This window comes from Apiospora marii, assembly GCF_038362585.1.
Source record: "Apiospora marii strain CBS 49790 chromosome Unknown utg000005l_segment0_segment0, whole genome shotgun sequence".
Taxonomy (NCBI): Eukaryota; Fungi; Ascomycota; class Sordariomycetes; order Amphisphaeriales; family Apiosporaceae; genus Apiospora; species Apiospora marii.
In genome coordinates, this window is record NW_027117377.1 from 1,026,904 (window position 1) to 1,051,512 (window position 24,609).

The window sequence follows — 24,609 nt, forward strand, 5'->3', positions numbered from 1 at the left end:
ACTACTGTTTGTTAAGTTATATATCAAATGGGTTTTCCGGGGTTCATTCAGGGCTTTAGATTGGATTCGGCGCTTCTCGTGTTGAGAAAGAGAGGGAGGGAGGGATGTTCTTCTTTCTGTACTATAGGGGATATATACTACTGGCTTGTCGTCATCACACATTACCTGTGTGTGGTATGGATTAATTCAAGGGGGGGGGGGGGACGCCTTTTCTGGCTGCTGTAATAAGAAAGAATAAGCTTGGTTCTGGTGTCCCGATTTAGTGATGTGAGATATATGATATGGCTCCAAGAGTCCTCATTTAAGCGATGTTCTGATATATATATATAGGGAGAGTTAGAATACTCTAAGTGTATTCTTCTAAATCTCTACTCCTTCCTCTTCCTTTCTATCTCTACACATGTATGGCTCTATCGTGGAGAAACCAACCCCTAAACCCCACCCTCCCCCCAGCTCTCGGCCGTCTTCCGCGAGAGTACGTCCCGGACCCGCGCCTCGAGCCACTCGGTGTTGCCCCAGAAGCCCCAGCTCGCCTGGAACCGCAGCCAGTCGACCAGCGCCGCCTCCCAGTGCGCGACGAAGACGTCCCACGCGTACGCCTTCCCGGACACGGCCTCGAGGCGGGCGAGGTAGCGTTCCAGCAGGGCCTTCTCGCCTTCTTGCATGGCGAGGCGGGACGGAGTGGATCTGGGTGATGGGACGAGCATGGAGACGGGCACGGAGCAGGTGAAGAGCTTGGCGAGGTCGCAGGCGCCGAGTCCTAGGCCGACGTACTGGAAGTCGAAGAAGGCGACTTTGGCAGCGGCAGCGGCAGTGGAAGAAGAAGATGACGCGCTCCGTCCAAACATGTTCTCGGATTTCACGTCGCCGTGGATCAGGGTCGTATACGGGGCGGTGGCGGGATGAGACGGCGAGACATAGTATGCCGCTTGCTCCGCGACCGAAGAAGTCGACCCTGCTTGGCCCTTTTGACATAGCGCCGCCCTCCATTCGCTATCCTCGTCGTCTTCCAACGACGCGTACTCGCTGCGCCGCGTGGCGAGGTACGTATACCCGCCGTTCTGCCAGACGCCGTGTGCCACCACTCCTACCCCGTTGTTGTTGTTGCTGCTGCTCGAGGCCTTTGCAACAAACTCCAACGGCGGCGGGACCAGGCGTTGCTGGTCCATCTCTGTTGTGGTGTCGTAGTAGCGAGCCTTCTCCTCGTCGCGCCAAAAGAAGCCGTGGAACCCAGCCAGCCAGTCCAACGCCGCGCCAACAAGGTCCGGGGTCAAGACACCGCGCTTCTCAAGGGCGAGGGGAAACGACGACGCCGCCTTCGCTTTCCCCTCCTTCTCGTTCTCGAAACACGACTGATAAGCAGACGGGACCTCCCTTTGCAGATCCCGCAAAAGCAACGCCGTCGTGGTACCGTCATGCACACTCCCCAAACACTCCGCGACGATTACCTGCCCCTCTCCGTCATCCTTCTCACCATCCCTAAGCAGCGACAACCGCGGCGCCAGATGCGCATAAAAGTGCTGCTCGACCTGATACGACAAAATCTTGCGCAAATGCCCCTCATCATCCCGCCTCTTGGTAGCCGGCGGCTTGATAAACTTCAAGACCAGCGACAGCTCCTCTCCCTTCTCCCCCCTCCTCTGGGAAACCGGGCCTGGACCCGACAAATGTGCCCATACCCGGCCCACAGCGACTGGACCGGCCTGCACGAGACGAGCTCGAGGCCCTTCTTGGCCAGGAGGGAGGCGGCTATGCCGTCCAGCGACGACTCTGACGAAGACGGGGGTGGTGGCATGACTGTGACTGACTAACGAAAGAGGTATGCAGGCAGGACTAACTACTAACCTGACTGGCCCCCCTTTCATGCATGCAAGTAGAAATGGAAGGGGATAAAGAAAAAGGAGGGTGGTGCTACCGGTTAAGTGCAGGGTCTCGTGCAGCTTCTTTCCTCATGTGACAAACGGTGTATGCAGCATTCCTCATGCTCCATGTCGGTACTTGGCTGTCGTGGTAGCGCGCCAAAACGGCGGCCTGGTGGGTCTCCCACGAGGAGCTACGGACAATACGTCTCCACCAGGAGCGACTCTCTTTCTACCTACTCACCAGGCATCAGGTATATTCTAGATGACACGACCGCACACTTGACTCAGTAGGCTGTACATAACCCCAGCTGTTCAAGCACAAGATTAGGGACAGACAGACAGACTCGATTAAATTGCAACTTCTTCGTATACACTGAATAACTGGCTGCACATTTCCCAAGACCTAAACCAAAGCTGCTGCTTTCCGCTTGCTTGCTCGCTGGCATTACATTAACTACCTAATCCTGTAATGAAAACCCTTCAGGGTATATATATCTCTCTAATTTATAACAACGAACCGTAACCAGGTCCCAAAATGAACACCATTTCGCTTTTTTCTCTCTCTCTTGGTGTGTGTGTGTCATGGACCGGAGGAAGGGGGTGGTGGGGATTTCGAGTGTGAAGGTGCGTACCGTCAGGGTTCATGATTACCACCACAACAGCAAATAGTAGCGTATGTGATGTAACCAAATAAACATCCCAAAACACACATATCACCACCACTCCCATCCCGGCAGCAGCCACCATCGCCCATTCTTCTAAGGATGACCCGGCGGCTTTCTGCTACCGCCTCCGCCTCCTCCTGCTCGTCGTAGATTATCCTGACTCTTCTTCCCGCCAGGTGACGAGTCGGCCTCGTCCTCCGTCACACTAGCCGAGTCGACTTCGGCCTCCTTGAGCTTCTGGCGCGCCTTGTCCCTAAGCTGCTCGGCCTCCTCGCGCGCCTTTTGCGCCCGCGACTGTTTACGCCACATCGAAGCATAACGGCCCTCGCGAGCAATCAGCTCTTCATGCGTTCCGCGTTCGACCACCGTACCGTTCTTGAGCACCTGTTTCAGAATAGTTTTAGCACCTCAATTTTTGGTGTTCGTCAGGTAGTTGTTTACGTACCAGAATCTGATCAGCATTAACAATCGTCGACAGACGATGCGCGATAATGAGCATGGTCCGGCCCTTGGCCAGCGTCGCAAACGAATGCTGAATCTTCTCCTCCGTGTCCGTGTCCAGCGCCGCCGTGGCCTCGTCCAGCAGCGTGATGCGCGGGTTCTTCAGTATCGTACGGGCAATGGCCACCCGCTGCCTTTCGCCGCCCGACAGCTTGACGCCGCGCTCGCCCACCACCGTGCCGTAGCCGTCGGGGAAGTCCATGATGCGGTCGTGGATCGAGGCAGCCCGGCAGGCCGCAAACACCTCTTCGTCCGTTGCGTTCTGGTTGGCGTATCGCAGGTTGTACAGGAGCGACTCGTTGAACATGTTGCAGTCCTGCGGGACGATACCAATGTACTGCCGGAGCGAGTCGATGGTAATGTCCTGTACGTCGTGGCCGTCAACGAGGATGGAGCCGCTTGTAGGGTTGTAGTAGCGGAACAGCATGCGCATGATGGTCGACTTTCCACCTCCTGACTCGCCAACAAGCGCTGTCGTGGTCCCCGGTGCACAGTGGAACGAGAGATCGCTAAGCGCATTGCGGCGCTCGTCGTAAGAGAAGTTGACATCTCGGAACTCGATCTCGCCGGTGCACGACGTCAGCGGCTCGGCCCCCTCCCTGTCGTCGACAAGCGGCTGCTCGCGGAAGAGCTCCAGCATGCGCTCTGCCGAGATCAGGTTGTTCTGTATCGTCCGGTAGAAGGTTCCGAAGAAGTTGAGCGGGCCTTGCAACTGAGCCATGTACGTGATGAGGACGACGAATTGGCCAACGCTCTGGAAGCCAGCGGCCACGCGGTAGGCCTCGATGAAGCAGGCAATGAGAAGCGCAAAGGTGAAGACGGCACCCTGGGCCGAGTTAAGGTAAGCGAGCGTGCAGCGCACCCAGTACTCGAACCCCTGCATGACAACCATCGCATTACGATAGCGGCTGAATTCGTACTGCTCCGCGTTGAAGTACTTGACCGTATCCCACGAGTGCAGACTGTCGTTCTTGACAGCCTCCATCTCTCGATCCGCGTTGACGTAATCGCGGCGCAGCTTAACTCGCCATGATGCCAATCGGATCGTAACGTATATGTAGAGGATGGTGGTGATGGCCACAACAAGGCCAAGGTAGATGTCGAAGGTGACGGTGAGGAAGATGACGGCCACGACGAGATCAAACATCATAGGGCCCACCTGGAAGGTCACCAGCTCCAGGAAGGAGTTGATGGCGCTTCCCTTGTTGAGCGCGGAAATGACCTCACCGGTGCGCTTGCTCATGTGAAACTCGGCACTCAGGTTGTGCACGTGCTCAAATGCAGCGGTCGAGATGGCACGGTACGAGTACTGTTCAACGGGAATCCACAAGACGGTACGCGCGGCGCTCAGAATACCCTGAGAGCCCTGCAGCCATTTGAAAAGCACATACAGCCCGATATACAGCCATGGTGTTTGCACGTCATCGCCCGACAAAGCATCGGTGATCCAGCCACTGGTCATGGGGACGAACACATTGAGCACACGCTGGGAAATCATGATCATGAAGCATACGATGGCGAGACCTTGTAGTTTGCGCGATTCCTTAGGCCAGAGGTAGGGGATCAGGATGAAGAACCCCCGGATGTAGCTGAACCAGTTGACGTTGGGAGGCTCGGTGGGCTTGGCCCAAGCATCTTTCGGCTTCGCAGAACCGTTCTGCCCGGCTGCGGCAGTCGGAGCCGCTCCGTAGGCATGGCCATTGTTGGCGCCGTCGCCCGACTGCGCTCCTGCCGCCAGCAACGGCTCTTGCTCGGACGAGGAAGAAGAGCCGGGCAGATCCTTGGCCTTGGAATTGGACTTCCATGCCAGGGAGACAAAGAGGATGACGCACCCGAGCACCAAGACCGCTCTGCCAAAGTGGATGCAGACTTCGACAATCTCCCACGGCGTGGCCTTCTTCCGGTACTGGCCGCCCTGCTGGCCGCCGACGGCAGGTTCGTGATGCGGACGCGTGTAGAGGCTCAAGCTGGACGCGATAATGAGCACCTCGAGCGGCAGGGCCAAGACCCAGGTGGCGAGATGGACCAGGGTGGGCGCCGGCGTCGTGTCGATCAAGCTAATGAGCACAATAGACCAAGCGAAGAAGGACCCGATGATGAAGACGATGGCCGCCTGGCCGGGCCACCACTGGTCATTGCGGTAAATCAGCGTCTGGGCCAGGATGAGGACGGCGTGGCCCACAAAAGTCAGGATGATGAACGTGTGCAGCAGCCTGAGGGCGAGCTTGGCCGAGTCGGACAGGTCGATCACGGGTTTGGCCGCCTGGTCGCGGTCGGGCTTGGCCCGGACGGGCAGCGGGCGGCCGCCGGGGCCGCGCAGCAGTTTGTTGTCGTCGCGGGGCGCATGGAGGATGCCGTAGGTGATGAAGCCAATCAGGAAGACGCCGAAGACGACGGCCGGGTAGGCGATCTTGCTGACGTTGAGGATGCGCAGGATGGTGGCGAGCGGGACGCGCTGCGGGCGGCTGCTTTCGTCGTCTACCGCCATTGTTGACGACGTGAGTGATGCGGTTGCCCAGGCGCTCTCGTGTGTCTCTCTCGCGCCCTCACTCTCTCACTTTCTCGGGTTCTTCGTGTCTTGGTAGGTGCTCCCAAACAACTGGGGCGGCGGACCAAGGATCAGAACGGGGAGCCGAGGTTCTTCTTCTCTTCTCTACTTAGTCAGTCTTGACCAGCAAGCTTCCACAGCTTTCTCAAGCCTCGAAGTTGGGTCTGGTGTGGGAAAGAAAAGAGAGGGAGGGGAGAGAGGTTTTGTTCCAGAAACCGGTGAAAGGAAAGGAAAGTAAGTGTAGGTAGGATGTATGTATGGATGTACGTACGTTGGAGCTATGTATGCACAGTTGCAGCGTTACTGTAGTAGGCCATTAGTAGTCGCAACAGCGGGTGTCGGAAAGAGAAGGACCAGACCCATGCTCGGCCAATTCAATCATGGTGGATGGATACTAGGTTCGGTTCATTCTCGACTACTACCTTCCAATTGACTACCGGCTTGCCTCCTCACGCATGCCATGCCATCCATGCCTACCTGGTCTAACTAGTGAGGTAAACACTTTCTTTCCGTGCTTTTCATTCACTCACCGGTCCACACTTTTTTTTTTCTTTCCTTTCTTTCCGCCCATTCATTGCCAGTGACCGTTTACTGCAGTACAACGCAACGGTGGCACCCATGCTGGGTTCTGTCTGGGCCGTTGCTGGGCTCATGCTGGCAAATGGCCCCCTTCGCAATTGAATGAGTCGCAGTCTAGGCTGTCCTGGTGTCTAGGTCCGACCCTGGGAACAGTCCGACTCGCCGACTGAAGCCTTAGCGGCGTTTATGTAATGATGTCGTATCGCCGGTGCCCACTTATTAAGCACTTCTGCCAGAGGCGGGGCTTCCCGAAAGGGCGCACCCAAGGCACCCCCTTCCACCCCTTCCACCCCGACACTTGCTCATGCTGGCTGCCCACGAGCCAGCGACCCCTCCAATCTGTACCTTGCAGATCTCGTCTCGCTAGACGGAAAGGATTCGAATCATGCCATCATACAGTACCCAGCTGGGCTTTTCTGGATAAAGACGCGGTGGCTGGGGTATCATCGGTCTTACGTGAGATGGTTCTGACTTCTCGGTAGCCATTGCCCGTCAGGCAAGTGGATCGGCTACTCATGGCTTCATTGGTGACAACTTCCCGTCTCGACACCATCACAAGTCGTGCTTCTGATAGACTAGGCCTGGAAACGGCTCGAGTCCGACTTGTTCTGCATAATGGAGCCGTTATTGTCCTCGCTATAGCTTCGACGCCCTTTATCTTCATTGGTCGGATCAGCCTGATCACATTCGGGGTGACCATGCTCGGGATGGAAATTTATGACAACTCACAGATGGTTCTTCAACACAAAGACCCGCTTCGCGCATCCGGAAGCTAATGACAAAAGCATGTCACTTTAGTTGGTCGAATTGTGTCGTATATCACATTGTCTAGCCACGTTCATACCCTCCTTTATACTCAGCAGATAGCGGTATCTATGCGTGATATCCAAAAACAATACCACTCTATCCAAATGCTCCCGCAGCCCCAACTCAGATGTCATCCCCGGAAGTGATGCCCTTGACTCGTGTATGGTTGCCCTACTTGTAGTAAAACCCCAACGCCTATAAGCTTGGGGATTCCCAAGCGTCCCTACTCAGGCGAACAAACCAAGATTGCTTGTGAGGTAACGCAACCTGCCTCTCTTTTGCGAACCCATGTTTTTGAAGATGCCCGATGAATCTATAGTGTATATGTCAGTCCCACCATCACACATCTCAGGGGTTACGGATATGACGAACCTCTCGTTGTCAACTCTGGGCTCAAGACAGATATTCATGGTACGGTAGTCGGCTTGCAGACACCAGTGTACCAAGCTAGAAAGCCAAGCGGGCACCACGCCCCTTGCCCACTCCTCGCCGATCAGGACATGCAGGCCTCGGTCCCAGTCGTCCGCAGTAACGTATCGACCAAGCCTGTCTTCCTTAACCCAGTATATCTCAAAATAGCCAAAGGGGATACCGTCCCACATACCGATGGCTGGGAACGAATTTGGGGACTTTAGAGAGTCCGTTAGGAAATTCTCGTTATACTGCCCCCAAAATGCCGAGACGCGCGGGTTAGACAGCCATCTCTCAAGAAGACCGGCGTCAGACAGCGTGGTCAAGTGCGCGTTTTCCTTCTCGCCTGGCGTCTCAGGGCCTAGGTGAGGTACGGGCTGGCTAGACGCGGACGCCACGCGGAAAGATAGGTATTTACCTACACTCGGCACATAACGCGTGTAGAAAATCTCGCCCATTCGCGGTGGCTTGGGCCGCACCGGATACCGTACCCCATCCTGGATCCGGTATTGGAGGGCTGGTGGCGGGTAGTAAGTGGGCAGATGCGAAGCTGAGAAGTAAGGACCAATAGGGGTTGCAGGTTTGTTGGACAGGGCGATAGGGATGGTACCTCCGGGCATGTCAGACATCAGTTGGCTGGCAGACGTGATGGACCATCGATCGGTGGAGTCGTTCTTCTCTGGTGAGGTTGGGCGGCTACCGGGTGGGGATCCGTGACGGGAACTGGGCTTCTTGGGTTGCAGTGTGAAAAGAAAGAGGCCGCTGGGGATCTGCCAGAACCCGCGTCTCGTCACAAACATTTGATCCCAGCCACCCGCGCTCTCCGATGTGGCCACGCCAACGGAAGTGTCGAGGGTGGAGATCAAGCCCATTCTCTCGAGCTTCGGGATCATGTTCCGGGAGCGGAAGACGCCATCCCTCTTTATACGGATCTGCCACTCCCCCTTGGGCTTGGCAGTTTCCGGCGTCGATCGAGAGGCCGCAGTATCCAGGTATGGAGAAGGCGCCGGTTGCTGAAAGTACCAATACAGCGAGATGTATAACATCAATGCAACCTGGCGCGAAGGGCTTTTGGCTGGCTCGTAGTCATCTGACGAAGGATTGGAAATGCTGGAGATGAAAATGGTATCAGACTGGAGAGTTGGTCGCGTAAACCTGTGGACCTGTTGCTGTTCTTGATCCTCTTGATCCTGGTCCTCATCCTGATCCTGAGCATCGTTGCTGTCCCTCTCAGCTGTCGCAGCCGCAGCACCCCCGCGGCTGTCACCATTCACCGGCTGAGGGGCATCTTCGGTGTGTAGAGCGATGGTCCAGCCTGCAGGGAAGGGCGTGTGCCGGTGGTTTGTGTCGTTTGATTTGAAGAAGATGCCGTTGAAGATCGGCTGGGCCACAATGACCTGTCCGTCCGGCAGGTGCACGAGTGACGACATGGCTGCCAGGTACTGAGACAATGCTAATGGATGGTGCCGTTGTCAATGTACTGAAGTAGGGTATCTCTAGTGCTACCTTCAGATGGCTCGACTGATTCGGGCGTCTAAGGTGGGATGGAAAATGCGGGGTATATCTGGACAGGCAGAGAGGTGCTAAGATCAAGTGCTCGCATTGGGGAGGGACATTAATAAGTCCCAACGCGGCTATCCCAAAGGTTCTAGAAAACGGTACGGAACAAAACGTATCGTTGCACAAGCAAAAGCGGTGATGGCCGAACAGTAACACATGCGACGCGGCGGGATCACCTCACGAAAAGACGGGTTTGGGGGGCGGGCAGGTGTGGCAAGCGAAACTCTAGATCTGACGGGGCCATGGTGGGATGATGTTGGGCAAACGGTGTCCCCGACCCGTCCTTCCCACACGTCACCGCACTGCTCAGCGTTCCTGAGAGTCCCGAAAAAAAGGGCTGCGACCTGCGGGGGAGGAATGCAATGCTGCACACCAACGCAGACAGGTAGCCGCGCCATCCTCGTGGGGTCGCGTGACATGGAGACACGTCGGGTATGGATTGCTATATGGTATTTGACGATGGCAGTTGTGAATATCAAGTGTGTGCTATTGATGGATGAGAGATGGCTATCGGACGTGACCAATAGCTGCTTGGGTATTGTCAGCCAAACCCAGCAGCCAGCGTCGGCCTTGGGGAGCTAACGGATGGGGCGACCCCATAGCGACTGGATAAGCACCGAGGGGCGCTCATTCGATGGATGAGAAACTCGTGCATCTCCAAGCTCGACTTTTGACACGACTCACCGATGAGAGGTAGTCTACATACGAAGCAATATGCCAATAAGCACGGTTGCTTTCTCCTCCAGCCCATGACCAAAGACGAAATACATAACTCATTTCAGCTATGGCGCTGCGAGGGGGGAGCTCGCTTCAGTGCTACGTATGACCTCATTTACGGAACCTCCACTCTCATTTCCTCGACGGTGTGTTCGGACTCCCAACCAAAAAATCGCGGAAATCCATAATTGGCACAGCAATGGAATGCAAGAATTATACGAATGATCATTCAATGAATAAAAGTAAACGCTATGCATGTACCTAGTTTATGCGAGCCGCCTCTCTATCAAGCCAACGAAACAAAAGAAAGGGAAAAGGTCTATGTATTACAACGGGAGGGGGTATCGTGACATCGAAGAGAATATCTACTCGCCTGTGTTGTTGTTGTTCTTCTTCTTGTCTTTCTTATCCTTCGGCTTCCTCCTGTCCTCGTCGTCGTCCTCGTCTACCTCCTCCTTGGCGCCGCGCCTCTTGTCCTTCTCGTGGTCCAGGACTTCTTGCACCTCCTCGTTCCCGAGGTCCTTGGTCTCGTCGTACTCAACATCGTACTCCGCCGCCACGATCTTGATCTCGTTGCGGAGCCCGTTGGCGTCCTGGACTAGAGCCTCCCACTTCTGGGGGTCGAAGCCTCTCGCCTCTGCGGCTCAGTTAGCACGTCAACTCCACACCAGCTAGACATCTCAACCATGTTACTTACCATACAGAGTGTTTTGTCGCCGGGTGATGGTCATGTTCAGCGCGGCCCGGTAGGACAGGTCCTTGCTGATGAACAAGAAGTAGAGGTAACCGCCCATGATGGTGGTCAGACCGGCCAGGTAGGTCACGGGTTCCATCATATCCCACCCGAGATCTGTGTGGAAGGTCAAAAAGTAGACGGCGCCCCACCAGGTTGAGAGGAGACCGAAGCCGGCCTTCGCGAGGCGGTGGGCGGCACGATGCGCCAGCATGTCGCAGTCCTCCTTGATCTTGGCGAGATCGCCGATGCGTTGCGACATGCGCCGCAGCCGGACGCGCATATAGTGGGTGCGGTCGTTGAACGAGGGCACGCTGACGCGCAGCTCCGTATCGTGGCCCGTGATGCCGATGGCGAACTCGCGCCCGCGGGCGGCATCCCGGATGAAGTCACCGATCTCTGTACTACTACTCCAGCGCACCCAGTCCTTGTGCTCCTGCGGTGTGTCAGCACCCTCGTGACCCAGCCCCGACGCTGAGGCGATGTTTGCCGACTTCTGGTTCTTGTTGATCACGTTGCCCGACGCGTCCTTCTCAGAGGCCTCGGCGCGGAAGTACACGCTAGGCATTTTCTCCTTGCCATCCTCGTCGAAGACCGGGGGCAGCTCGGCCTGAATCAGCCGTTCGAGATAGGAGAGCGGCTGCTGGGGGTGTATCAGCAGGGCAAGAGGCTGAATGTCCTCGTTCTGGCCTATGGATCGGAATTCGCCCTTGTTCCCCTTCTCGTCATGGGTTGCGTCGGCGGGAAGAGGTATGATCAACTTGAGTAGCCGCGTGGGTGTGGTCAGGAGCTTTCCTGTAATATAACATATCGGTTAGCAGTTGCGCTTCCTGGTCCGCCTATACCTAAGCAAAGGTGAGAGCCATGGTTACTTACCTTTTGTCATGGTCTTGTTCATTTTCTTCGCCTCCAGGTCTACCGGGGGCTTGTCGGCGCCCTCTCTTTGCCATGGTCCTGCGGATAGTGCGAGTCAGCCATGGTGTCATAGAAGTGGTATATGTACATAGAGGATCGAGTGAACGCACTCCTGATCTGTTGCTTTACCGCGGCCTCCATGCCCCAATTCACTTCCGACTCGTGGCGATCGACATCGCGTTGGTTGGCCTCCTTGGCTGTCTCGTCCTGGAGGTCTTTCTTGGGCTTCGAAGCATCACCAATAGCCTCGCCGGCAGCACTCGAGTTCATACGAAGCCATGTTATCGGGCTCGCGCGTGGTTGTTGCAACTTCCAGGCCACCGATCGACTGGACAGAACGGGGGATTGTCGCAATGGTCGCAATGCGGTGCTCGTCAGCTGTCCGCAGCCTCTCCGTAACACAAAGCTCATGACTGCTATCTGTTGATTTGCCTCGTCTTCCACAGGGTCGGTTCATAGGAGGTGAAGATTTATCTTTTTTTTGGACAAAAAGAGATTCGCCAATTGTTGGTATGGTTGAGGCCTCCTTGTTGTCCCCGGAGCTTTTGCCCGGTTGCAGATAGTCGCATTCGCATGACGTCAATTCTTCCAAGCTAATCGGCCACGCTACTCCAGTCACTGGTTGTGAAACAGACAGACAGGTCAAAAGCAATCAGGCGGCATGGGCCTCTGCCATCGCGCAAGGACAAGACCATCAAATCGTACCTAGATATGATCCAGATCCACATGGTTTGTCGCTGGGAAGCAAAAGAAGCTTTCCAGTCCCTTGGGATTTTGACTTGGTTAATATTAGTAGCTTCAATCATCCATCGCTAATAGTGGCCTTGCGACGCAGGCACCAACCTTCATTGCTTAGGTACGGCAATTTTGGGCCGAACTCTCTTTCAATTGACAGCTTGACGGGGATCTTTAACCACCCTCGTCTCATTCAAACCGCATCCCCGGTGCAGGACGATTAGAAATACTTAATAGTACTTATATATGCCGAGATGGCTTACATATGGGACGATCAATAGACTGAATTCTAGAATGCTTCTCCCGAAAGCTTCCATACGCACCATAGGCGCATCTCATTGCGGTTCCATAAGTCCATTCTTTCGATCTTGGATCTTGGCTCTAGTTAGTCAATCATCACCCAATTGAGGTCTAGGCTGACGTATGACTTCCTCGCCGTTATTCTTCCGCGCAGCAACCTCTCGTTGTCCTACTTGTACTGCTTACTGCATCTTACGATTATCAGTCGCTTACCGCCACAACCCGTCAAAATCTCTGTTGGCAGAGCCCGTCTGAGCCTCGGGCCCTCAAGTGGTCAACAGTGGCTGGTAGCTCTGGATGCCCAATCAGGGCCGCCCTGCGAGAAGCTATGGGTACCCGCTACCAGAACTCCGGGTCCGTGACTCCGCACGGCATGCCTGATACGGATCTTGGGCTGTGCTAGCACTTCTATAATTGGGTGTAGGATCAACCAAGCCCTACCTTCTCGGTGCTTCATCGACGGATGCCAAGGCTGCAGCCTGGCAATAAACCCGAGGGATGGAGGCTGGAGGTAGGTGATAGCACACCACCGCACCACGCTGTCTTGCGCTGTGCCGCAAAGGACTTCTTCTCCGCACCTGGTCATCATGGAGAGTGAAAAGTTCTTATTGCGCTCGTCGGCCACCTTTCCGAGGCCCGAGAAGATGACTTGCATCGTCTCCCCGAAGCGAATATCAGGCAGCCGTTTATACACTTAGCCGATATAGAGCAGAGTGAGACTGAGTGACATTTTCTGCACTCTGACTCTGGTTCTTTTTCCCTTAGTATTGTCAGCCCGCAAACAGACCATTCCGGTGGACTCCTTTATCACAATGGCACGATACAGCCTCCAAAATACCCTCACATTCTGTCTGCTGTTGGCGTGGTCCCGACCAGCATTGGCTGCCGATGGCAACCTTTCCACGGACTTGATTATCGGTCTGTCGGTCGCCGCCGGTGTCACCATAGCAGTCCTCGTCGTCCTCTGCTTCCTTGCTCAGTGCGTCCCTGGACTATGCTGCGGCCTCGCCCGGAAGGACGAGTCGTGGTTCAACGGCCACAATGACAACATGAAGCAGTTCCAATCGCCATCGCCAATGGTGGAGAAGCCAGCACCCATTGTCCATCCCATGTACAAATGAGAAATTGCATCTTCGCTCTCGTACTGAGGGCCCATCCACAACGTCATTGTTGACACGACGCATTGGAGAGATTTACTAGGCGAAGAAGGCATGGACGATGGAAGTTTCTGTCCCGGACTCGCATACCAGACACAGTCACCACATTTGGCGACTCGTATAACTGTCCAACTACTCCAACAATCACATGGGTTCTATCCAGGGAAGCAACTGCGAAGAGAGATATACGGCGTCGCCTTTGGAAGAAGAGGTTTTCCACCCACGATATCATGTTTAAGCCTCCTTTCTTTGCTTGGTTAAAAAGGAGTGTACGATGCGAATCACGACGCATGCATACGCCAAGGATGGTTTTACGTGGAGGGAAAAAGAGACAGGAGTTGGATTTACATCTTGGGAATTGCATTATACCCCGGAGTTCAGAGCATCACGACACGGGTCGGGGACGACTGTCCCACCCAGCATTAGCATCAGCGCATCACGATCTTATACCCATTTGCTTGTTTTTAGGAAATGCTACATTCGTTTAGACTTCTACTGCGTACCAATTTTCAATCTACAATGTGACCTTCATATATGTACACTGTTGAAAGCCGTGTCTATCACATACGACCACAGCTCTCAGACAGCTAGGGATCCCGTCCGCTCTCCCATATATAAGCTGAGAAGCGCCGGATTAGTACTAGAGTCGGTGACGATCTGGGAATCCCCGGTGTTGTATGTTTTGCTCAATGCCGTGACTTTTTGGCGGTACCTGATGCAGTATCCCTTCATTTTCATCGTGTCCCATTATTCGCTACTGTACTGCTTCGAATCATGCTTCAATACATGTAGCCACCTTGCGTACGCTACTTCCCGACACAGCCATTGGAACACCACTCTCTCGCAGAATAACATCGGAAACTTCGGGAAGGGAGGAGCGCATAAGCACATGCAGAACAGTTGGTCGCAAAGAGCCGCCCTGGAAAAGGAAATCACCCTTGCCTGGCAGATCACTGGCCAATCCCGATGGATCACGACTGGGACCACTCCCCCGATCAACGAAGATGCCTTTTTCTCTAGGGAGATCATAGATACAGATGCAGCAGCATGGAGAAAGATCCATTGAGCCAGGAAACAGTCACACGCATTTCATGACAGGAACAAGTTGATAGCAACCCAAACTCTACAGCTCAAATTTCATGCACCTCCCAACTTCCCAGAGTGCCACGCAATAGGGGAAACAGGTAACAGGGGAAGTCATGGGATTTGAACTCCTTCTTCCTGCTTGCCGGTCCTGCTACAGACTCAAAAATCAAATTGGCATTGCACTTAGAGATGGACATGTTAGTGCTGGGCTCGGTAATCGCCCACTCCACGCGGGGAGTCACATCGATGCGTGCTTGCTCAGTCAAGTGGTGCATTCAGTACCTCCCGGACTCGAAGGTTGGTACGCATGTAGACGAATGCAGTCACGGGCTCGATCATGTTTACCTATGCCGAGGGACAGTAATCAGCAAGTATTCCTCGCCATGGATGCGGCTACCGTGGTTGCTGGCACATTCGAAGTGTCTGACGGACAGCTCGAAGCAGTTGGGTTCTTCTACCGGCAGAGAGGGTAACAAACCCAAGTTCACAGGCATGTACGTGCGGGATGGGGGGTTGCATATATCGTAGATGTCGCAGTGAAGACGCGATATCTTTAGGAAGGCGTGTCATGGCAGGTGGTCAATCCGTGGTCTGTTCGCCCTGGTCACATACATGATGTGAGATAGGATGTGTACTTGCATCTAGGTAGTAAATGGGCAGGAGCATAGCATGATAGGTGCGAGACGTCCCCGTGCCGGTTTTCATGATCAGAAAGCAGGCAGTGCATCATTTGCTACGAGAGTATTCTGTTCTAGGTAGAGATGACTTCATGTTTGTTAAGGTGGCTTCCTGAAACTGGCAATCACAAATGTTCACATGCTGCCCCGGAGGAAGTGTTGGCTTGTACTTGCGCAATGTCTGGAGTACTTGCTGTTCCGAAAACTGCGTGCCTACCAGAGAAACTCTTTTCGGTCCTTCCCCATATACCAGCATCTACGTAACATGACGACGCAGCTGGCCGGTTTGATTAGTTGTTGGCGAGTGCGCGAGCATCACATGCACATGTGCCTTGAGATTCACCTTACTCTTTCCTCGAAACATCACTTATTGCTTCCCGTTCTGAATATATGCCACCGTGCCTAGATTTCATGGCAATGGCACTTGCAAGATGCCACCCGCGCTGAGCCTGACTCTCTGCCCAATCTTTGGCATATAAATACCGCCCTCTTTTCCTCTTTGAATCCTCTCCAGATCAATTCGCATCTTCAACACCATCATCTATCTTCTTCAGCATTCTTACATCTCCATCCACTTCAACATGCTAAATTCCTTTGCGTTTGTGACGCTAACATGTTTCTCTGTAGCAACGCGACGACACAAGTGCATTTGACCTCAGCATGCATCTCGGAACCCCAAGCCAACAGTCGCCGGCATTTCTTGGGCTATCGATGCGTCCATCATGGGTCGTTCTCGTGTGTACAAATCGAGGAGAACCTTCTTTGCCGCCTTGCGACAACAACAACACAACTATTGAAGTTTGACCTCAGCCTGCGTTCGGAGCCCATGCCAGCAGTCGCCAGCGTTTTGGTGGACCACACATACGCCTTCCATCATGGGTCGTTTTTCCGTGCTTCAATTTGGGAGGTTTGCTTTTTCCCTTGCCTTGATTGTCTTCTGTCCTTCTCTCTGCTGGAATCACCCACCCAGAGAGACGACGAGAGGAACAAAAGGTAGGGGAATTGCGGAGGACGCTTCTAATGAAATATTTTTATGATTAGTCTTGGATCAATCCGAACTTCCTGTAGTGGCAGCGAAAGCTGACCATACGAAAGGTTCTGGACAGGTTCGCGGGCAATTGGACTCCCTTATATGCGATCGGCTTTTCGGATCTCGGCCAAGCTCTTTCCGCCTAGGGAGGACTGAGGGGATTTGGGGTGGCCCATGGGTTTGCTGTTGGGTGGTTGCCTTCGCTGTTAGGTTTGAGGCATGTTTGGATCAGTGGGCGAGGAAGGTGCAAAAGGGGGAGAGTGGGTCTTGGAAATTGTGCATGTACACATAGTGACGGGAGTTGGATACTGTTGTTTCTAGAATTTGTGAACTAAATGCGAAACCTTTCGAACCTTTAGACTGGTTCATTTTCAAGTGATATTTGTGATGGTTATGTGGTGTTTGATGCAATGCATGCAAGTACATACATATCTATGGATATGTCTGATGACCAGGGGAGCTGTGATCCATGCCAGGGGCACAGGTGAGTACGGGAGGCCGCATTGCCTTGAATTGATGGATTCTTTATGTAGCTACATACCTATCTGCGCTTGAGACGCCCACGCGACAAACTTCGCATGTGCACTGGCACATCCAATGCCAGTCTCATCTCATACCCTATTTCCCCTCACATTGGCAGTGATTCTTTGGTTGGCCTCCAACCCGCGTACGTGACAGATGTACAAGGTGTGCCAATGGAAATTCGTCACCCGTATGGGTCAATTTAGGTTGGGCAGTTAGTCAACCGACACTGTTACGAACTCGAAAATTCATGTTCTCTTCGTATCTAGCCGAGACAATACTAGGCTCACAGTCAGGTATCGCGAGTGTGGCATGGCTTGAGCGCCGCCGACCGAGGGCTGTTGGTATGTCCTAACATGGACAGAATGATTAGTACGTCTTCGTCAAGCGTGATTCGCAAGTGAAGGGCATGTATTCGCCACTCGACTCGAGCCAGGCACAAGTAAAGTCCTTTTCCTGAGTGGACGCCACTCACGAATCACATTGAAGCATGGTAGCTGGAGAGCTCAAAAAACCCCTGAGCAATTTAGCGACGGTTGATAACGAGTACCTGGTCATTGAAGGCCCCTTGAGGAGAAATCTTTCTCAAGGAGATCCGCCCGCCCATGAAACAAAAGTCAGCAACCACCATAGCAACCAATGCCGAGGTAATCGCCGTCTTCGAAGTCACGACGAACAACTTGCTCGTATGTGCTCCAATGGGAGAGCTCATTCCATGGCTTGCCAGGTACATGATCCCGGACGACATAGGCGGACCCCCTAGTTTGAATGGATGATGGTTCATCGCATCCGAGCGAGCGTACATCTTAAAACCGAACGAACCTCACCCCATCCGGAACACCAGAAGAGGATAAATCCGACATGTATTTCGGCCGAGTAACGATAAGCAGCCCCCACGCGCACACATAGTAGCCGAAGTAGTATCCGGTATGGCCTCCATCGGAGGCATATCCCTAATAAGGCAAGAAGCAGATGAGATCCCACGTGGTTCAGCTACCGATATTGAGTTGATGGACCCTCCCATTCCCTCGCGTGAAACACGCCAACCATGTTCTCTGGATGTCGATCGCTCCCCACCAGTTTGCCTGAGCACTCCCCAACAGCCTACCAGATGCTCGGGGACCATGCCACGGCATCCTGTACGCTACTAACTGCGTACAAGAGTGGGTTCTCCCTCCCGGAAGGGTTCAAGCCGAGGAGGGACCCATGCAAAGCGAGAGCCGGGGCCGGGGTGAGGGACGAGGGACTGGCTCCTGAGGTCATATTACTTTCGGCGCCGGCATGAAGTCCCGAAGGCAGGGTTCCCCGTTAACAAGCGAACTACATTTCGGGCGCAAGGACTCCATTCCAGACAGGCGACCAGATACGCAATCAAGGAGCTGCAGATACACCACACGGCAACAAAGTATGACATGTAGGAACTCACGCGGAATAGGGAAATGTTGATGTTGGAGATCGACTCTGTGAGGTCAAGCTGACTTGTTAAAATTATGTATCTCACCAAGATGGAAGTCAGTTGCAGGTCAGCGAGGCCAATGGGAGGCCAACGTGGCGTAAGTAGGGACTGACTTGCTACTGGTATCTGGAAGCGACATCGGATAAGTGATGCCAGCCAGGGCGAGCCAGGTACCAGGTCATGCTCGTCTACCTATTACAATCGCCCACAATAAAAGGGGAGAATACCTGTCAGATGAGCGAGCTCATCTATCAAGCTAGCCTAGCCAGTCTGGTTCCAGTCCACCGGAGAGACGTCAAAGCACTTTTGTGGGTATCAGATATGTCAATCTCGCCGTGTCTTTGGAGAGAGCACAGATACTAAGAGGACCCCATCGGTCCATATATCAACATCGTTTGCATGATGCCGAGATGCCGCTGGTAGATCACCTGGATCGGAAGAGATAGCTCCTTTGGTAGTCAAATTGTGGCTCGGATCACTCGCTTGTAGCTGACCTTGTCGAAGGGTATCCACGTACAGGCACTACCGAGATGGAGCCAAGATGGCAGGAAAAGACCGCCATGACTGCCGACGACGGCGACCCAGCTCCATTCTAGGCGTTGCCAAACGGCGATGCTAGCTCCAGGTACTCAGGCCAGGATGAGCTAGAGTCGTCCGTATGTACAGTAGTCTGTGGCCGTCGCTAGATCCCACTAGTGAGTCGGTCCTCTTCGGTTTAGAAGGGCCCGAAGAAGCGCGAGATGTTATGTTCGACCACAGCTACGGCCACGCTTATTAGTTCATGTAGTGTAAGTGTGTGCCTGGATGTCTTGATGATGGCAGTTGGCCAGAATGCACCATTGCCTGCGGGCGCTTATGCTGTCTCAAGAGGAGGCTGAAAAGCAAATAGAACAGCTGCAGCCGCGTTGGGCGGCGGACGGAGGTGTTGACATGATCAGATAATCAGCACGCGTCAGTAAGATGGACATATTGATGATGCATTCCACTTGGAACAGTAATCAGCCCTGCTTTGCTTACCGTCGTCCGATCTTCCAAAGCCCTAGAATCCTTAAGAGACAGCTGTTTCCTTGCTTTTCTCGGTGCTCGCGAGATCGCATTGGGGTCGCCAATCTAGCCGCAAGCCAAGGCGAAAGATGAGGTTGATGAAAAAAAAAGGAAGATGGAAAACAACGACCCTACCATTGGTCACAGAGCGCCTGCTATAGTCGCGCTATCGGTCTAGCTGTCGACTAGTCGGTGGGCCATTCGACGAGCTGAAGTCCCGCACCGCCCTCCGCTTCTAACGTGGCCGGGAAAGAAGCAAAAGACGGCTTGTTCCGTATCGTGCCTCGCTTATATACCCAATATCCACTTGGCAAAGTCCGATGAAAGAGAAGATTTCACAGCTTCATACTTGGAAGTGCCGAAGAGCCTGTTGCCGGATAAGAAAATCTCATTGCCACGTACATAACTGGTCGCCGGGCTGGGCTGCTTGAGCCATCTATGCATCCTTGACTAGCGTCGGCCACGACCAAGAAACGAAGAGACAGGATGCGGTATAGGCTGGTCTGCCCGTGCTTGGCAGAAATATGGCAATAGATGTGGTTATCGTCGAACTGGGCGAGTGATAATAGAGACCAGGGAGGAGGTGCAGTAGCACTGAAAATGAAGTCGAAATAAGAGCGACGAGGTCCTGTCACCGAGGAACCATATCGTTGCTGAAATCTAGTCAGATCCCTGGCGTCGATCTTTCTCGCGTAGCTGGCTTGCTTACCCTCATTGGTCCCAGCTGCAGTCAATCCCCTGTGCTCATCAAGATCAAAATCCAGACAGGTCGCTCAGGAGTCAATACTTTCAGCTAGTGCGAGTCGAGCCGACGAGCGCCTGAGACATACAGCCCCCTGCTCGGTACTCATCTGGTGCGACATATAGCCTGCCGACCAATGGGGAGACGATTCTGGCATCTTTGTCCACGCCCGCATCTAGGCATTGGATGGCAACGAGCTAAAGCTTCTCAAGCGTCCATTACTTGCCAGGACCCAAGAGCCTGGGGCCAAATCGTCCACTAATCGGACACTAGTCTAGACGTGTGCCAACGTGAATGCCGCGCCAGGTCCATATAGTGACGTCTCAAGCGTTCAATGATAGGGTACGGTGCTCCAGTGTAGGTACGCAGAACATTGCGCTCCGTCCAAGACGGTGCTGGTACTACATCTCTCCAGGATGGCCGGATTAACAGTTCAAGTGGGACGGCCGATGAGACCTGATACATTCCCGGCATTGCATTGACAATCGGTATTGCCAGCCCTGCGCGATGCATACGAAGTCTCTGCTATTTTGCAGGGTTGAGAGAGCGCAAGCCAAACCAAGGTGAGTGAGTGTGCCGAACAAGAAAAAAAAAATCTCCGGCCCGGGTTTGATTGCATGCCACCCAAGCGGCTGCTGCCAACCAAAGCCATGCCCCTCTTGCCTGGCGAAAGAATCCAGCTATTACGCCACGTCCCCAAAAAGCAATGCGATCGATGTGATGATGCCGCAAGCCGTACCTAGATCCTGGCAACCTGCCATCTTGCGCCTAGGTCATCTCCCCCACCGACCCGCGATACGATGGTCCCATGACATGTCCCATATCCATACAACTGCTCGAGCACTTAACTTAAGTGATTTCCGTTCAACCTACGGGGATGTCGCTCCACGTGTTTGAGGCCCAGTAGCGGTCGCTCTCCACCCCCTTAGTCTAGGTACATCGTAGACAGCTCAGCTTGACTGGAAGAGGTAGAGTCATCCGGGAACGGCGTCCATCAGAGAACCCAACTAACCTGTATACTTGTTTCAGTCTCAAGTTGTTGGTCCATGTGTATGTGGGCGCGTGGGAGGCACCATACATCCCTGGAGCCTCTGACTCTCATATAGCTGCGAGGCCCATCGCCTTTGTTCCTGTTCAAAGAAAGATGCACGACTGAAACCCCCACGACCATAAAATACCACTTCAGCCGTCGATCACCTTCTTGGCTCTGCATCAGTCGAGAGCCTTGTCCGGGGTTGCTTCTGCCCGTTCTCGAAAGGAGTCTCCAAGGAAGCTCGACAATCCTTCGGTGAGACATAGCCACCATGTCGATCCCAGACGAATTGCTCCGACAGTATCAAGGTCAAATCGTACCGCGTTCTTTCAATGCCGGATTCGTCACCCTCAGCTACATCGTCTCCTTCATTGGGGCGGCGGCAACCCTGGAGTTGATGAACCGCCGAACCTCCCGCAATGGCTACTTCAACCACTTCCTCCTCGTCAGCAGCTCGATAACCATGGGGGGTATTGCTATATGGTGTATGGTGAGTGTGACCAAACCAACTGCGCCGATATAAGGAGCTCTCGACTAACTAGCTGCCAGCATTACATCGGCAACCGAGCGATCGAACTTGCGGATGGCCAACTCGAACTCCAGATCGCATATTCACCCGGGTTCACGGCATTGTCCTTCTTCATCCCCATAATGGTACTCCTTCTTGCGTTCGTAGCTGCGGGCACAAACCAGGTATCATGGTATCGAATTGGAGGCGGTGGAAGTCTAGCTGGAGGTGCGATTTGCGGAAGTAAGTGGGTTCCCAAGCTCACCCCTTTTGTTGAAGGGTGGTTGGATAATACCCCCGAGACACCGTTTCGTGTCACTGAGAAGGATGCTCGCTAACCCAACGTGATGTAGTGCATTACCTAGGAAACGCCTCCATCGCGAATTTCACATGCGTATACAGCACAGCCAATGTAGTAGGCAGCGTGCTGATTGCCATGGCTGCCAGCACAGCTGCCCTGTCGCTCTTCTTCCTTTTCCGGGCCTCTTGGACAGGATCATGGTGGAAGAGAGGCATATGCGCCGTTGTCCTGGCAGGGGCTGTGTCTGGGATGCATTGGTGTGCTTCCACCGGAACCGAGTATCGCTTGATCCGTCTAAATTCGGGCACGAGCCCCCTGTCGCGCAACACGACCGTCATCGTTGTCATATGCCTGTCTGTAGGCGCTTCCCTGACGCTGGCTGCCACAGCCATTTGGACTGCTCATGTTATGAGGAAGACCGCAACAAAGGCCCAGCAAATCGTGCTCGCTGCTGCTATCTTTGATCGGGCGGGGCGTATACTTGTCACGCCGGATGGTCTGCTGCCAAGTGAGAAGGTTACCGACACCTACATTGAGAGGACGCATGACGATGTGTTCAATGTAGCGAATCCCCTGTTCCACTGGATGTTCCGAGTCTCGAGGAACTGGGCGGGGGTCAGCAGCGTAATCGACAACATGGCCGACCACCTTGCCGATTTGCCTCGAAACAGGAAGGATGGCAGAGCTCGACTGATCGACGAGGATGGACAATTGATCGACAACTACGATGTTGTGTTCCGCGAGCTCTTCTGCATCGCTGCACAGGGGTTGGCGGAGAAGACCAGAGAACAACTCGCCAACGTTGGAATCCTCTGGGATGAGATATTGCCTACCGGTGCACTCGCGCCTCGACCTGTGTCACCCATCGCAAAGGACAGGCCAACGAGTGAGATGGGTACGGAGAAGAGTATGGAAGATGCTGTTGAGAAGGGTGAGGGTTGGAGATCTAGGCATGAGTATTCTCGTGGCTCGCTCATGTTCTTGGTGCGGCGCCTTGACAAGTCTCGGGATGTGGAGAAGCTCGAAGCGGCCGGTTACCGATTCGCCGACGTGAACCAAGTATCGCACATCATCAGCTCCAGCATGCAGATCAAAGCACAGAATGTATATTCTAAGCTTATGGATATGGCCGCATTTGCTGAAGAGAAGACAATGATGGAACCTGGAGTTCACATGGGCTTCTTCGGTGTCCAAGCCCGAGTAGGCGGCGGCTTCGATATTGTCGTCAGGAGGGGTGCTCGGAACCTACTGCCGACGGTCCAGATATCTGAACACCCAATGGAGTCGTGGCAGTTAGATCTCATTCGCCAACTTGATGGGCTGAGAGTGACCACGCTCTGCTCCAACTTGAAAGAGAGCAAGAGAGTATCGCCTGCACTGTCACTCTTCGCCTGCAAAGTTTCCAAATCGATCGAAGCGTTGCGGGCCCTGGTCAAGAACCCCATCTTCGACGAGGCGACCCTGACGGCCAGGGTGGTGCAAGTTCCATGCAGGGCACCCTTCGGATCCTCATCAGCCAACTCCTGCACCATGATTAGCTTGAGGGTTGTGATCCCCATTCATGTCAATGTCTTGAGTCCCCACTGCGATCTCATGCCACTGAGCTTCTTCAAGGTCCAACAGTTGGTTTATAAGGATTCGCCCCAGCACATCGACTTTGCAAGATCGATACACCGCGAACTTGCACCGATCGTCAATGCTAGGAGTTCGCAGGCATCTGTGCCGTCCTCGCGGCACAACAAACCGGACCCGTTCTCGGCAAGATATAAGTTCTTCAGGTATTCAGGATCGTCGGCTGCTGATCAGGCTGTCGACGATAATGGAACCTCGATCCCGACCATGACCCGAACGAAATCGGGTGGTGGTTCCTTGCATTCGGTCAGCACGCTGAAATTGTGGACGAGAGCAGAGTCAGAGCGGCGGGCGGACGACATTCTGCCCGACAGGCCCTTTGCGCCAAAGATGGACAGCCAAGAGCCGTCAACACTCGGTGGCATCATGGTCTCGCAGGAGATCACCGTGGTCCGTGAGGTGGAAGAGGTGGAAAGAGCAGCCCAGAGCTCTCAGACCAACAGTAAACGCCACGCCAGAAGAGATTCGACTCAGAAGCCTACGCCTGGCTCATCGGTTATGGAGATGCAGCCTATGGCGCGCCGAGATCAAGAAATTCATGTCGGTTTGACACTTGGGTCAGCTACTGTCGAGAGTCACAAGAGTGGCGAGGCAGTGTCATTTGTTGACGACCTTTTCGCCGTGTGTGTTGGTAACCGACACGGAGTTTGAGATGTGTAATGAAAGATGTGTATGTAGAGATAGCCCGCCAGGGAGACAGAGAGTGAAGCTAGGGAACGATACCCAAAAAGCTTGTGTTCGTCACGCGGCGCAGGCATAATGTACTTTAAGAATAATAATGCTGATGAGGCATGAGATAGTATAATCAAACGACCACATACCCATTGATCTACTCCCCAGGAGATCAATTGACGATCGTGAATATGCCTTATTCTTTTTTTATTCTGGTAGGGTGAATGGGTCTACCCATGCGCAGTGAGCTGCGACGTCGGATCCTTTTGAGGCGACTTGCTTAAGGTTTGGCCCCAATTTCCCAGGTTGTTTCCCCCTTTTGGTACTACCACTGAAACCAGCAACTCAGTTCAAATATTCGCACAATTGGATCCAAGTCAGTACATTTGCCAAGACCAGTAACCTCCCGGAGCAGA

The 24,609-nt window shown here is 53.8% G+C and overlaps 5 protein-coding genes across 5 annotated transcripts; 2 read left to right on the top strand and 3 right to left on the bottom strand.

Annotated features, from left to right (window-relative positions):
• Nucleotides 1–431: 431 nt before the first annotated feature.
• Nucleotides 432–5,516, bottom strand: PG985_008211 (uncharacterized protein; the record flags this gene model as incomplete). Its single annotated transcript, XM_066827979.1, has 3 exons — nucleotides 432–1,654; nucleotides 2,632–2,911; nucleotides 2,973–5,516. The coding sequence occupies 3 exons, from the start codon at nucleotides 5,514–5,516 to the stop codon at nucleotides 432–434; spliced, it is 4,047 nt and encodes a 1,348-aa protein (XP_066682891.1).
• Nucleotides 5,517–7,189: 1,673 nt separating this feature from the next.
• On the bottom strand, nucleotides 7,190–8,803 carry PG985_008212 (uncharacterized protein; the record flags this gene model as incomplete). The annotated part of the gene is made up of 1 exon (XM_066827980.1): nucleotides 7,190–8,803. The coding sequence occupies one exon, from the start codon at nucleotides 8,801–8,803 to the stop codon at nucleotides 7,190–7,192; it is 1,614 nt and encodes a 537-aa protein (XP_066682892.1).
• A 1,212-nt stretch (nucleotides 8,804–10,015) lies between these two features.
• Nucleotides 10,016–11,709, bottom strand: PG985_008213 (calcium uniporter protein 6- mitochondrial; the record flags this gene model as incomplete). The annotated part of the gene is made up of 4 exons (XM_066827981.1): nucleotides 10,016–10,287; nucleotides 10,348–11,178; nucleotides 11,260–11,337; nucleotides 11,409–11,709. The coding sequence occupies 4 exons, from the start codon at nucleotides 11,707–11,709 to the stop codon at nucleotides 10,016–10,018; spliced, it is 1,482 nt and encodes a 493-aa protein (XP_066682893.1).
• Nucleotides 11,710–13,145: 1,436 nt separating this feature from the next.
• Nucleotides 13,146–13,454, top strand: PG985_008214 (uncharacterized protein; the record flags this gene model as incomplete). Its single annotated transcript, XM_066827982.1, has 1 exon — nucleotides 13,146–13,454. One exon carries the CDS (start codon nucleotides 13,146–13,148, stop codon nucleotides 13,452–13,454), a length of 309 nt encoding a protein of 102 aa, XP_066682894.1.
• Nucleotides 13,455–21,351: 7,897 nt separating this feature from the next.
• PG985_008215 (FAD dependent oxidoreductase-domain-containing protein) lies at nucleotides 21,352–24,172 on the top strand (the record flags this gene model as incomplete). Its single annotated transcript, XM_066827983.1, has 3 exons — nucleotides 21,352–21,570; nucleotides 21,630–21,831; nucleotides 21,942–24,172. The coding sequence occupies 3 exons, from the start codon at nucleotides 21,352–21,354 to the stop codon at nucleotides 24,170–24,172; spliced, it is 2,652 nt and encodes an 883-aa protein (XP_066682895.1).
• Nucleotides 24,173–24,609: the final 437 nt, after the last annotated feature.